This window comes from Euprymna scolopes, chromosome 19, assembly GCF_053919585.1.
Source record: "Euprymna scolopes isolate OS-2025 chromosome 19, ASM5391958v1, whole genome shotgun sequence".
Taxonomy (NCBI): Eukaryota; Metazoa; Mollusca; class Cephalopoda; order Sepiida; family Sepiolidae; genus Euprymna; species Euprymna scolopes.
Genome location: NC_136500.1, coordinates 130,967,292 through 130,981,907, shown reverse-complemented (window position 1 = coordinate 130,981,907; position 14,616 = coordinate 130,967,292). Strand labels below are relative to the sequence as shown.

Sequence of the window (14,616 nt, the reverse complement as noted above, 5' to 3'; positions counted from 1 at the left end):
ATCAGTTTATAGTACCTATTTACTATGCCTCCATACGAGACAGAATTAGACACCAGGGTCGTTTTTTTAACGTGGAGAAAAGGTACAAAAATAAAAATTGTCTCAGTCGTGAAGGATTTCTCCTCCACCGAAAGAGAACAAGAAAATGAAGTGCAGCATCTGAAGAACAGATACTACACTTTGATCTTGACCAAAAGGCCAAGTTAGTAATTGAAATATTTAGTCTTACTAATATTTAAAAAATAAAACAAAAACGTTTTTAACTTAAACACCTGTGGTTGCAAATAATGTTTGCGTTCAGATGAATTATGGGCAAACGGATATTTTTTATTGTTTTTTCAGGCAAAACGTCACTGTGACACTCGGACAATATGGGTTACTATTTAGATTACAAATCCATGGATATTATATAATAATACGCTTAGGATATATATGTATTATCTGTTTATAGTTATTTCAATATTTGTTCTTACTAATATTTAAAGATAAAACAATGAACATGCTGATAAGTTAAACGCTTGTGATTAAAAATATTTTACATGCATATAAATAAGAGGCGAACAGATATTTAAGATAAAACATTCAAGACGTTTTTTTACACTTGTTCATCACATACAAGTAATATTACGATCTGGATGTGTGAGACTTTGAATTGGGTTCATATAAATAAGAGGCGAACAGATATTTAAGATAAAACATTCAAGACGTTTTTTTACACTTGTTCATCACATACAAGTAATATTACCATCTGGATGTGTGAGACTTTGAATTGGTTCATATAAATAAGAGGCGAACAGATATTTAAGATAAAACATTCAAGACGTTTTTTTACACTTGTTCATCACATACAAGTAATATTACCATCTGGATTTGTGAGACTTTTAATTGGGTTCATATAAATAAGAGGTGAACAGATATTTAAGATAAAACATTCAAGACGTTTTTTACACTTGTTCATCACATACAAGTAATATTACCATCTGGATGTGTGAGACTTTGAATTGGTTCATATAAATAAGAGGCGAACAGATATTTAAGATAAAACATTCAAGACGTTTTTTTACACTTGTTCATCACATACAAGTAATATTACCATCTGGATGTGTGAGACTTTGAATTAGGTTCATATAAATAAGAGGCGAACATATATTTAAGATAAAACATTCAAGACGTTTTTTTACACTTGTTCATCACATACAAGTAATATTACCATCTGGATTTGTGAGACTTTGAATTGGGTTCATATAAATAAGAGGTGAACAGATATTTAAGATAAATCATTGAAGAGGTTTTTTACACTTGTTCATCACATACAAGTAATATTACGATCTGGATGTGTGAGACTTTGAATTGGGTTCATATAAATAAGAGGTGAACAGATATTTAAGATAAATCATTGAAGAGGTTTTTTACACTTGTTCATCACATAAAAATAATATTACCCTTTGGATGGGTTCATATAAATAAGAGGCAAACAGATATTTAAGATAAAACATTCATCACAAACAAGTCATATTAACACATGATGTTAGAGACTACTGAATGGGTCATTTACTAAGCAACGAGTAGCTTGATATCTGCACATATTACATTTAAACCATTGTATTTCTGAACCGCGAAGGAAGGAAAAAACAGGGAGCGAATTCCAAAGTCAAAGTCAAGAGTAAAATTGTAATGTAGAGATATCCACAGTGAAGGGGTAGGATTTTGCTTCTTGTCAGATAAAGTAGAAGCATGTACGTTGAGAGAGTACAATTACTATAAATTTATCAGAGCAAAAACTTGTTTGTACGAAAGTCAGGTGAAGCAGCATTTACACGTTTACCTGTTAAGAGCCGGTTGTTACAAATGTTTTTTTTTTTTGCATTCCGATGATTATATTTCCTCCAACAAACTTTAAATAGAATAATAGGATTTACAAACCTACAAATATATAAGAAAAAACAAAAAGTATTAATAAATAAAAAAATTAAAATGTATAGAATTTTATTGTAGAATTTAACACCAAACTGAAGGTTTGGGTTATAAACAAACACATATTAAGACATTTATTTGCTAATGTTGCATGTTAACATATGAACTATATGTAGGCTGTATGTTTATATGAATTATATGTAGGTGCCTAAAGAAGGCAAAGAAAACGTTTTTAATGGAATTTTTGTAGTTTACTTTATAACATTAAGATACATATGGACATATATAAATTAAGGGTGCAAGTCCCACATAGAAACTTCGATTTAATTTGAATAAAATAAAATGTGCATCTAGTGTGCCTTAAATCCAAATCACAACGTAATTTTACGAAAATAAACAAATATTTTATCTGTTTGAAACCGATAACATAAACCCATTTCGGAGCTACACTCCATCCTCAGTATGTTCTTTTCCTTTTATTCTTTTTCTTCTTTCTTGCCTTGTTATAAATTTGGAGACAGAAAATTCTGTTTCTAAAGAGCCACATGCTGTGGCTCAGCAGTTGCATTCTGAAATGCTGGGACAGTGCGCAGCCAACGTGAGAATAACGTTAAGAGTGTGAGTTCCCCACAGAAACATTGATCCAATATAAATGTTTATTTTCTTACCACGATTAGAATCCTGTAAAAACGCCAGATAAACAACATCTGTGTAAAATGAGAAAATATGATGTTTTGCATGAAATGAGTTTTTGAGTTCAATTTAATAATATTGACAATAATAAACAGAATACTAATACCTGAATGCAAATACTAAAGATATTGAATTTCATTTTTTGTAGATGTTCCTGATTGAACCCTATTATTGGATTTTAATGTTCCTGATTGAACCAGTTTATTGAATTTTAATGAAAGACCATTTCGTTAAAACATTATCCTATACACATTTATTATCTTATTTTGAAGACTATAGCGATATCTGTGGAAAGATTTTTTTTATATTGGACTCAACTACTTATGAATACTATAAAATAATTGTGAACACATGGCATATCTTGAACAAATAATGATTTTTATAAAATATGTGTTTAATTTTCAAATCTATCAAAAGATGAGAAGAGATTAAATCAAAAATTGTAACGTATGATAAATCTTACTACGAGAAAATGTGAGATATCTTGTTGTGCACATAGCCAGTCTCTGAATCAGTAGTATTGTACTCCTTCGGTCCCCACTGATGGTGCTTGTTGATATGAATGTAGTTGACAAGGGAATGTCGGCCCACGAAATTAATAATTGATTCATCAATTGATATTGTTTTTGACAGAGTGTACGCATTTTGCTACAGTGTTATCAGGTAATCCAGGACTTTGTGGAACTTGTATTGCAGATCATAGTTAGGGCTTGTTCACAGTGGATCCTTCAAGCTGTCAGAGGTGTGTAGAAATTGGAGAATTAGATTGAATGGTGTCTCTTTTATGTTTTTTTCAAAAAACAGGAATATCTTGAGAAAAATGCTTAGCATCGAAATATGATTTAATTGTGGGCGTTTTGATAAGCCCATGTTCAAACACAGACCAATGAATGCACGCATTTGCTCAACGGTAACAGGCTTCCAGGACCACATTTGAAATGCTGCTGCAGCACCCATGATTTTGCTCAACACTAGACAAAATAGTTATTTTTCTCATCTACAAAGAAGTCCCAGAGAGAATAATTGTCATAACCAACAGGCCTAAAGAAATGCTTAAAAAAATTGTCACTGCGGAAATAGTTGGTATTGGAGTCCAGGTTGGTCCACACTGGCCAGTGAAATAGTGGAGGATTGGGTGCTTGTCAGCTGGCAGATCCCTAATTGTCACTCAGGGATCATTGGGGGTCATTCAAGGTAGGCATACATGCTCGGACTGAAGCTGGCTGACTACCAACATCAGTATCTGAGGCGTCAACATCATTTCCAGATTGTGATGAGTCAGAATCAATGTTCATATATATCAGTTTTATTCTGGACACTATTATGAATATAGTTGCGAACACATATCTTGAAGAAATATTGATTTTTGCAAAATATGTGTTTAATTTTCAATCTATTAAAAGATAAGAGATTAAATAAAAAATGAGACGAATGATAAATCTTACTATGAAAAAGTCACATTCTTGTTTAGTGTAATAATTTATTATCTATATAAAATATCTTATTTAGTAACACACGAGAACTCACACTAGGAAGAACACATTCTTATGTGGATATTTTTTCTGCAAAATACTTACTGAGTTTACTGAGATATATAAAATCAGTGGAAAAAAACTAATGTATTTTAAGAGAAACACTTACATTTAAAAGAAGAGATCAGCATTTTAAAATGATCTCTTATTTGAAATATATAAGATAAATAGCTAAACGTTTGGCATCTGGGTGCTCCATATCCAGCTTAAAAAACTAATAATAAATTGAAATAAAAACAGAAAGGCAATGTTCCTGTCATATGTATAGATCTCACACGATGGAAAAGCCACATTCTTGTAAAGTTTGTGGATATTCTTCTTCTGAAAGCACAAGGTTTGTGAAACATATGAGAACTCACACTCGAAAAAAGCATTATACTTGTGAAGTGTGTGGGTATTCTTTTCCTCAAAAATCAATGTTACTAAGACATGTGAGAACTCACACGGGGGAAAAGCCACATTCTTGTGAAGTGTGTGGATATTCTTTTTCTCAAAAATCGACGTTAGTGTCACATATGAGAACTCATACCGGAGAAAAGCCATATTCTTGTGAAGTGTGTGGATATTCTTTTTCTGCAAAGTCAGTGTTAGTAAAACATATAAGAATTCATACTGGAGAAAAACCCTTTTCTTGTGAAGTTTGTGGATATTCTTTTTCTGCAAAATCAAATTTAGTGATACATATGAGAACTCACACTGGGGAAAAGCCATATTCTTGTGAAATGTGTAACTATTCTTGTTCTGATAAATCATCCTTAGTGAAGCATATGAGAACTCACACTGGAGAAAAGCCACATTCTTGTAATGTGTGTGGATATTCAAATTCTGAAAAATCGAAGTTATTGAAACATATGAGAACTCACACCGGGGAAAAGCCACATTCTTGTGAAATGTGTGACTATTCTTGTTCTCAAAAATCAAACTTATCGAGACATATGAGAAGTCATACCAGGGAAAAGCCACATTATTGTGAAGTATGCGGATATTCTTGTTCTCAGAAATCAAATTTAATGAAACATATGAGAACTCACACAGGGGAAAAGCCACATTCTTGCGCACTATGTGAATATTCCTTCTCTCATAAATCAAGTCTAGTGATACATATGAAAAAGACACACAATTAGAAAATGCCTTATTCTTAAAAATATGTGTACAGCCGTGTTCTAAGTATTTGCATTGATTCATATGAAAACTTCAAGTAAACAGTATTACATAAAACAAACCTGAAAGAACTGATCAAAGTAAACTAAACGAATATGTCCATAAAAGAGCGAAAGTGAAGAATATAATTGTTATGGCTCGCAAGTAGCCACAAATAAAAACAGAACAACGGAGAACAGTTTAAACATGTATTACATGAAAAAACAGAAAGGTTACAAATGAAAAGTGTAGGTAATTCACCATAGGATCGCCATAAGTAAGGTTTGTATGGACGATGGATTAGTCCATTTGGAGGGTGGTTCCCCACAACAATAATACAATATGAGGAAGTAAAGAATTGTTTAAAAAGGACTATGTCTCTGAAAGATATAAATATTATATCGATGGTTGTAAGAGCAAGTGGACTAATAAAAATCTAAAGAAATACCTAAACACAATCACAGGAAGAACAAGCAGTTGCGAAAAACCAATAAAATCATAAAAGCCAACCAACACAATCAATGGTTTTTCAATGTTGATTGTTTCCATATAGTAAAATGAAATATAGCAGTTGAAACTTGGTTCAATAAAATAAATAAATTATGTTAGAATGAATGTTAATCAAAATTGAATTGTAACAAATAGTTATTAAAAACACTTGTTGCATATAGTTTTTTAAGTTTCGAATCAAAATACAGTTTACAATAAAATAAATATGAGCTGGTTCGTGATGTAAGAGAATGAAAAATAAAACGTGTCATCATAAAGTCACCTAAAAAGAGAGTGTCAGATTTGGTTGAGTCAAAATCAGATGTTAAATTATGCCATTGAAAGAACTGTCGCATATATCATTTGTTCCTGTTATCAGTATTATTATATGTATGCATCCATCCACAAAAAACAACAGACTTACAAAACCAAAAAGGAAAAATGTACATTTACATGAACACGGTTACATAATCGCTATGCAAACTGACAAGTTTTGTCGGATTTTAACCGACTGAAGGGGGGGGAGGCGTTTCTGCAACTCAACAGCTAAACCTGAACTCGACGTAGAAGGAAAAAACAATGAAACTCTTAACTTGTGTGGAGAATCCTTCTCGGCTTTTCTCGGCTAACTGGAGTTGCAACGTATTGCCTCGTTGCTTACAACGACAAGTTTTCTTTGTAATAGTAACTGTGAAACGTGTAACTTGATTAAACAAAAAAGTCCAACTAACACATCAATGATAGGGGTGTTTTATAACTCACAAGTTGATGCTATGCAAAGTTCAGTCCGACCCACGTGGTGGACAACAAACTACTACTACTACTACTACTACTATAAAATCAGTCGACCAAGCACTTTTTAAAACCTTTTGCTTGAACGACTGCCTCCCAGAATTCCACTGCCTCCCCCCTCCACATCGAGTTCCGGTCAGTAATAATTACCACAGTATATATTAGTGTTGGGACGATTAATCGGAATCGGGAATCGTAAAAATCGGAACTTTCCAGGGTATCGGTATTGGAATCAGAAAAAATTATAGTCTAATTTCCGATTCCAAACCGATTCTTTAAAATTTTTAAATAAAAAAATGAAAAAAGCAAAAATTGTTTTTTTTATTAGAAGTTCCTTTACAACATAAGACTGAGAAGAACGACTAATGAGTTATAAATCTCATTTACAGATTTAACATTGATTAGCAAAGTTTAATTTATTTTATTAATTGGTCATTTACAATTTCCATATTGCCTTTGTAATGGTTTAGCATCTATTTGCTACAATGTGCATGTGCCCTTATCTGAGGAAGTTCATACGATTATTAACAAATTTTAAATGCTCTGGCCGGGCGGGGGGGGGGTAAATTTCATTTGCGCCAGCTGTACATTGGGATGTTTGTCATCGCCTTCTTCTGAAATAATTAAATTTTTGTGGCACCTTTTTAGACAAGGAAATCTTCAGACTCTCCAAACCTAATTCAATTTGTTTTTATTAGTTTTTATTGTAAGCAAAGTAAATATTCTAAGGTCACTTGCCCATTCAATATCACAGATTTTAAAAAAGCTTTTCGCACCTATTTGATAAATTGCCATATGGCGTCTATTAGAGACCTGGGACTTTTTTTCTGGTGCTGGTTTGGTGCCCGGGGAAACTCGCCCCTTTTTGCTAGGTAGGAAAACTGGTCACTTATTGAATAAATATTGATTGAAAACATTTCTTGAAGGAGATATTGTTTTTAAAGGCGACTGCTCACACCATAATATTTAAAAAAATATTTAAACTTTTGTTTTAAAAAATAAACTTGATCACGAAGTCAAGACATAAAAAACGAAAGCATATATTTATTTAAAAATACTTTAGTTTTAACACTTTTTGTGTTATTATACTAAACAAAAATAAAAGAAAGAAAACACATGTTATCTAAAAAGCAATTATTTTATTTAGAAGAATTAATTTTGTTTAAACAATTCTTGTGTTATTACAAAATGACAAAAAGGAAAACACGATACTTATGTATTTTTGGTACCGCATTGAAATAATAACGTTATTATTTCTAAAGCCATTCTGAACATGGGGACGAGACGTATCATTTTAGTCATTTCGATGGCACTTGTGCAGTATGCAAACAGCAGCTATTGTTAGGGGGCGATAACTCCAATTTCTACTTTGCCAAATAGCCAAATTTGCATTTAAAATACTCTAAACATAAGATTTTACTTTTTTAGGCGATTATGCGTGAGCACACTAAAACGTTATTTTAGAATTTAGAATCGGGGTTCAGTTGTGCATATAAGTATAATGTAAAATGATCCCATTTCGGTACATCATAAGTTTTTAAGCAGTTTAGTAATTTTTACCACTAATTCTAAGGCTAATCAGCAAAATCATAAAATCACAGGTAATTGCTAGATTTTTCGTATTGCCACCTGTACTTATGGTAAGTAGTTGGATAAGAGCGTGGTTTTTAACAATACAATATATTAATACGATAGAGTGTGTGTTATTTATTTTATGTGTCACGATTACATCCGAGTGACTATTGTTTAATTATGGATTCCCATTTCTTATAATAAATAATTTTACCAAGAATTCTTCATAAGTTTTAGTTTCGGTTATAGCTGATCGCACTCAAGTCATTTATTTCTTTATAAATAATTTGACTAAGAATTTTTCATAAGTTTTGGTTGCAGGGCCGGTTTTTAATTAGCTTGGCAACATCACGTACATATATTTGTATATCACATAGTCTGTTTTCTGATACAGGAGGAAATATTGGAGGTAGGCTGGCTTGGTCGCAAAGGGTAGAATTAGCTGCAAAATTCTTGGCAAAGAGTTTGGCTTTGTCTGATGCTGACGAGATTACCTCAGATCCATTGATGATAGTTGGGATAGAGCACACGTTTCTGTTTAGGATTCTGTTTGCTATTTGCCAAAACTGATGGGAACCAAGCCGCTGCTCAGCTACTTTGGACGACGGACTGAGCATATAACTCTCTTGCGTTCTTTATTACTTTTTACAGTGGTTGTTGGCAGTCCTGAAAGCAGCTTTATTCTCAGTACATCTATTACGTTGGAAGCAATGGAAAAAGTGATTTCTGTGTGCAATGGCAGCAGCACATTCTGGAGAGAACCACGGCTGGGTGTTACGTTTTTGCTGCATGTTTTTCGAGGGTATGAAACAGTCTATACCTACAATTAACTATTCCGTCAGGTCTGATACTTTCGAGGACACATCCTTTTTAAACATGGAATGCAGAGGTAGATCTGATATAAATGTACGGATGCTATCCCAGTCAGCCATAGAGTATCGATATACTGTACGAAGAAGAGGTACACCTGAGGATTTATTACGTTTCATTTTTATTTTAACTGACACAACAGAGTGATCGGAAGATCCAAGTGGAGACAGAACAGAAGCTGAAGACAGTTAAGGGCAAGTTGTGAGAAGAAGGTCTAGGAGACTTGCATACTGGCCGTCAGTATCGGGCACATGGGTGGGTTCGTGGACAATCTGAGTGAAGTCATTAGCAATGGAGAAATCATAACAGAACCTACCCTCATCATCGGTCTTTTTGAGTGAGTTAACCATTCCACATTGTGAACATTAAAGTCTCCACAGACATGAATATTTGCTAAAGGATAAGCAGTTAGGACGTTGTCAATTTTCTCAGATATGCTTTTAAAGATAGTAACTCCGCTGTTATGGAGGCGATAGAGAGCAAATATAAATGCAGTAGTTTGAGCAAGTGCACGGTAAGTTAGGATCTTCTCCGGAGATTCCCTACCACATGGAAACCCATCTTTTATATAGGCACATATTCCTTGGCCAGGCAAGATTACTTTTCAAAGGACAAGTTCTGATTCCAGAAACTATGAGAGATGACTTTCTACATCAAATCCATGAAACCCATCCAAGCATTGAGAAACCCCGCCGCCTTGCAAGGGAGAGAATATATTGGCCAAACATCAACAAGGATATCGAAAAAATGTGCCAATCATGTTTGCTCTGCTAGGAACACCAGGATGAAAACAAACGTGAACCACTCGTACCACACAACATTCTATCACAACTGTGGCAACACATTGCATCGAATCTGTTCGAAAGAAATGGACGGCAGTACCTCCCTACTGTCGACAGATACTCGAAATACCCAGTGACTGATGAAATGCCTACACCTATAACAAGCAGAGCAGTAGCTGACAAAATCAAGAGCTACCCATCCCTATTCGGGCGACTAGACAAGATCATGACGGACAACGGCCCAAAATTCACCGGACAAACTTTCCAGAACTTTACCACATCATAGAGTATTAAACATACCACCAGCTCACCACACTTCGCTGGAAGCAACGGATTTATTGAGAGACATGTAGGACATGTAAAATCGGTAATTAAAAAATGCCTTAAAGGCAAAGGTGACATGAAGTTAGCACTACTGCAGATCAGAGCAACCCCGATAGACAGCAACTTACCATCACCCGCTGAACTACTAGTCGCATGAGCTATACACACTACAAAACCCAGTCGAGTAGAGCCAGGAAAAGAAGAACACAGGCAACAATTAGAGGAAATGTCAAAAGAAATGAAGAGAAACTATGACAGTAGTTTGCAATCTGTAGATCTACCACCACTATACTTAGGACAACATGCGACCATAATAAATAAAACCAACAGGGTGTGGTACCCTGGGGCCATATTCCGGAAGGATTATGACAACCCAAGGAGCTACATTGTATACATTCTAAATGGGACAAACTCCTCCCCAATAGAGCCCACATCCGTTCTTTACCAATACCAACCACAAAGAAGAAAGCCCACTTTGCTAACCGAACACCAAGAACAGCACAGAACGTGGAACAGCCCTATGTGCATAACGGCCAAAAACAAAGTATCACACATGACAACAATAGAAAAACACACTAGAAGACGACCAAGTCCACGAAAGCTCAACTAGTACTCGATCTGAACGAGTCATAAAAACCCCAACAAGATTCAAGGACTAAATATAAACAACTTGCACACTAAACACACACAACAGGCCAACATAACAAACTAACCACTTTACACCCATACACCCTATCTAGTACCCTCTCAGTAGCACTTTAAGTAACTTAGAACTGAGTCTTACACGCACAAATACATAACTAAACGGTGGGGGGGATGTTGTAATATGAAACATCATATGTGCGGGCGCACTTATATGTGTGGGACTAACGGAAGTTCCGGTTTCTGTACCTTGGAAAATAAACATGCGGCTTCGGCCCTTCCTCAATCAGGCTTCGTCTTCATTCCTTATCACAGATATGTTAAGTTTTGAGACATTATCTTGAACAAAGATGGAGGCGTAGTTCATCAGTAATAGGCAGTAACCAAGATAGACGCACAGAATAAAATACGGTCCGTGGCGTAGTTAACGGCGAACTGATTGAATCCAAATTTCGACAATTTTTTTAGTAATTTTGAAATGTTTTCATTGGTTGTTTAGCCCAGTCAGTGGTTATAAAAATCATTGGCGAATCCATTCGTCTCGTACCCCCAATAGGAGTCAAAAACATCCCCCCCTCTTTTGATATAATGGAAAAATCCTTTCGGATTCAAATTAGGTTTGACTTGAGAAAAGAAAAGAAAAATAAATAAATAAATAAATAAATAAATAAAAATAAACAAATAAATGAATAAATGAAAATACACCAATAAAATCATTGTTTTGTCTGGTTTTCGGGGAATTTGTCTTTATTCTCATTGGTCAAAGAATTATTAATATATTGTTATAATGTCAGCGAAGGACATTTTTATAGTTTTAAAGAAACTTCCAAGACTATATATCTATATATATATATATATATATATATATATATATATATATATATATATATATATATATATATATATATATATATATATATATATATATATATATATTAGGAGCTGCACAGTACAAGAAGTAAAACTGAAACAACCTTTTTTGGGCTAAAGACAATAATAGTGAATAAAAGAAGTGATTCAACCTTTCATGATTTCAACATTTTATAGTGACCTATTTTTCTGGTAAGTAACTGGAGTTCTGAGGATTAAGCACTTCCTGTTTATAAAACATGCATATGGACATAGTATAAGGATTATTTTTGTTGTTGATTAAGTGCATGCTGGGATGATATGGCGTCCTAAAATTAGCAGTAGAGAACGCATAATTAAGATAAAAGACCAATATTTTGTATATATTACTTCATATGTAATGAATGTGTAACAACTTACCTGCCAAATGGATTAAAATAGGCTGAGATAAGTAACAGCCATTACAGGGTTCTATGGACAAATTTATCTTGACCTTTGACAACTAAATATTTTCGTTTACTAGCCAAATAGAAAAGTTACTAGCCAAACCCACGTGATTTTTGGAATATGACATCTTCGTTTCTGTGACGATTATGTACATAAAGTTTATTTTATATATTTTTTAATAAGTTTAATTCTAAATATAGAACAAATTTTATGTTGGTACTTGAAGGTATAAACATTCTAATTTCTTCACGCTTTTTTGAACAGCCTTCGTACAAAAAACGAAAAGAGCATATAGTTCTATTAAACTTTTATTATTTAAATAATTTAACTTTATACGTTTTATTAAAAAAAAAGTTAAAAAGATATTTTTCACTCAGTAATGAGCTTTGGGAGTGAAAGAAATACAATCGTCAAAAGATAAGCGTTTGATTATTTCTAGTCGTCACTTTGAAAAATCACTCGCAAATGCAACTGTTTCACTCGCAATGGAGAGCCCTGCATTAAACGATTAGAATTTTGATGAACCCATCTAATCTGATATTAACAAGAACACTTTCAATCTACACATATGTAAACCTCTCTCAACCAGCATATGAACTTGTGACTTCAACGAACTCAGAGACAAAATTTAGCGAGGGAAAACGGTTGCTTAAATGATACAACTTTTTCTGGCACACGCTGATCTTAGGACGATTAGGCACAACAATGCTCATGCTTCCACACCCAATGCTTTATAAATCATGTACAGAAACATTGTATTGGGACAGTTTTGATCTGTTGATAACAGTTTTGCATGAAGTTTATTAAGTGCAGGCTGGAGTTGTATGGTGTCATAAATTTTTAATGGATTGCTAGTTTTTAATGGATTACTAGTTTTTAATGGATCACTAGTTTTTAATGGATTACTAGTTGTTCAGAAGCAAAACCAGTATCGTTGATAATTTACTTCCTGTGTAAGGAGTGTATGAAAAGCAACATACCGAATCGATTTTGTGTGTCATATTTGTTTCGTGTTATGTAAGAATTAGATTAAACAGGCTTATCTGTGCTACCTATTTTGTGTGGTGTTTATAAAGTGCAGGCGTCAAATATATACAGTCATTTAAGTAAACTAGCTTAAGTGACTCTGTCATTATTCAACCAGGATCCAAATTATTATGAATTATCATTTTTGCTTTTTTAAATACCAAACTTTAATCAGTCATTAAATTGATGTTATGCAATTTAGAATTTTATGTGCTTTAAGAACCATGTCATAAAGAAGTGTAAAGATATGTGGAAGTTAAAATTGTGACACCAGTTTTAATGACTTTTTATAGAAAAAAATCAAAACATTTTTGCAAGTTAAATTAATATATCTAAATAAGAAAATTTGAAAAATTGAAAATGTTGAGAAATGAAAAAATCATTTTTATTTATTTATTTATTTTTTGTTCCGAATTTTCGCCAATAACATGGCTTTATCAAGGAGATATCAGTCCGATTGAGTTTTCTTTTCTTCTTCATAATGATGTAATGAGGGATCGTAGCATCCCGAAGAAAAATATTCCTTTTTCGGTAACTGTTCAAATTAATTATTTAAATTAATATATTTTGAGAGGTGAAAATTATGTTTTGAATTTTGCATAGCTATTCCTTTCATATACACCTGCATGCTGCTGTGTACAATTAATTTACTTTTATGACGTCACTAAACCGTTGATATTTGAACTATGAATCAAAATTAGATTAAACTTAAAATTTTTCTATAACTTGCAACTATTCTATATAAACACAGAAAGATGCATTGCAATTAATCTAACCTAAAATAATCATATTTAAATGGATTTCTAAAGAATAACGTAGAAAATTATGTTTTGATTATTTTTGAAAAGCTGCAAATCTAGGTAATCATGTACGAAACTTCGTGCTGTTTTAGGGAGTGGGGTTAATGCTTTTCGGGCACTCCCTAAGAAAATAAATCTTTCAGCACAAGATACTGAATAAACGAACAGTGACTTCGTAAAACTTGCAAGGAAAAGGTTTATTGAAGTAAGGCGAGATGCCATTTAGATATAGCTGGGATTGAACTCGTCGTAGCCTTTGCCCGGTAGTTATTCCCAAGTGGGGACAGTCGATACCGATGTAGGCAGAGAGAGAGAGAGAGAGAGAGAGAGAGAGAGAGAGGGGGGGGACAGGTCAGCTCTCTTTGACCTCTCGCTGAAAAAGGGAAGAGTTTTTCTTGTCCGGGATAGAAGCAGTTATAGTTCCTTAAGGGGTAAGGAAGATCCCTGCGCTATGCCTCTGATTGGTCAGTATGTGCCATATCGCACAGTCAGGGGAGGCACTGACGCACAAGAAAAGAGTTCTATTTGTTTCTGCTACACTGTTCAACAGTTTAGAATTTAACAGATTAAAACAAATGCGGTGGATACGTCCCGCTAATAAAATTGATTTCATTTGAAGAAAGAGTAAAAAAATATATATATAGTTCAGCAAAAACCCTACCAATTTAACTGGGCACCCTTTTTATGGCCAGTTAGCAGTCAACAAGACATAGTTTCCAATTTTTGTAACAGGTGAGGCTCATA

General features: G+C 33.7%; 1 protein-coding gene across 1 annotated transcript; it reads right to left on the bottom strand.

Moving 5' to 3' along the window:
* Positions 1–3,069: 3,069 nt before the first annotated feature.
* Positions 3,070–3,613, bottom strand: LOC145240363 (uncharacterized). Its single transcript, XM_080103943.1, has 2 exons — positions 3,326–3,613; positions 3,070–3,244 (listed from the first exon to the last, which is right to left on the bottom strand). Exons 1-2 carry the CDS (start codon positions 3,562–3,564, stop codon positions 3,070–3,072), a joined length of 414 nt encoding a protein of 137 aa, XP_079960069.1. The 5' UTR covers positions 3,565–3,613.
* Between the last annotated feature and the right edge of the window lie 11,003 nt (positions 3,614–14,616).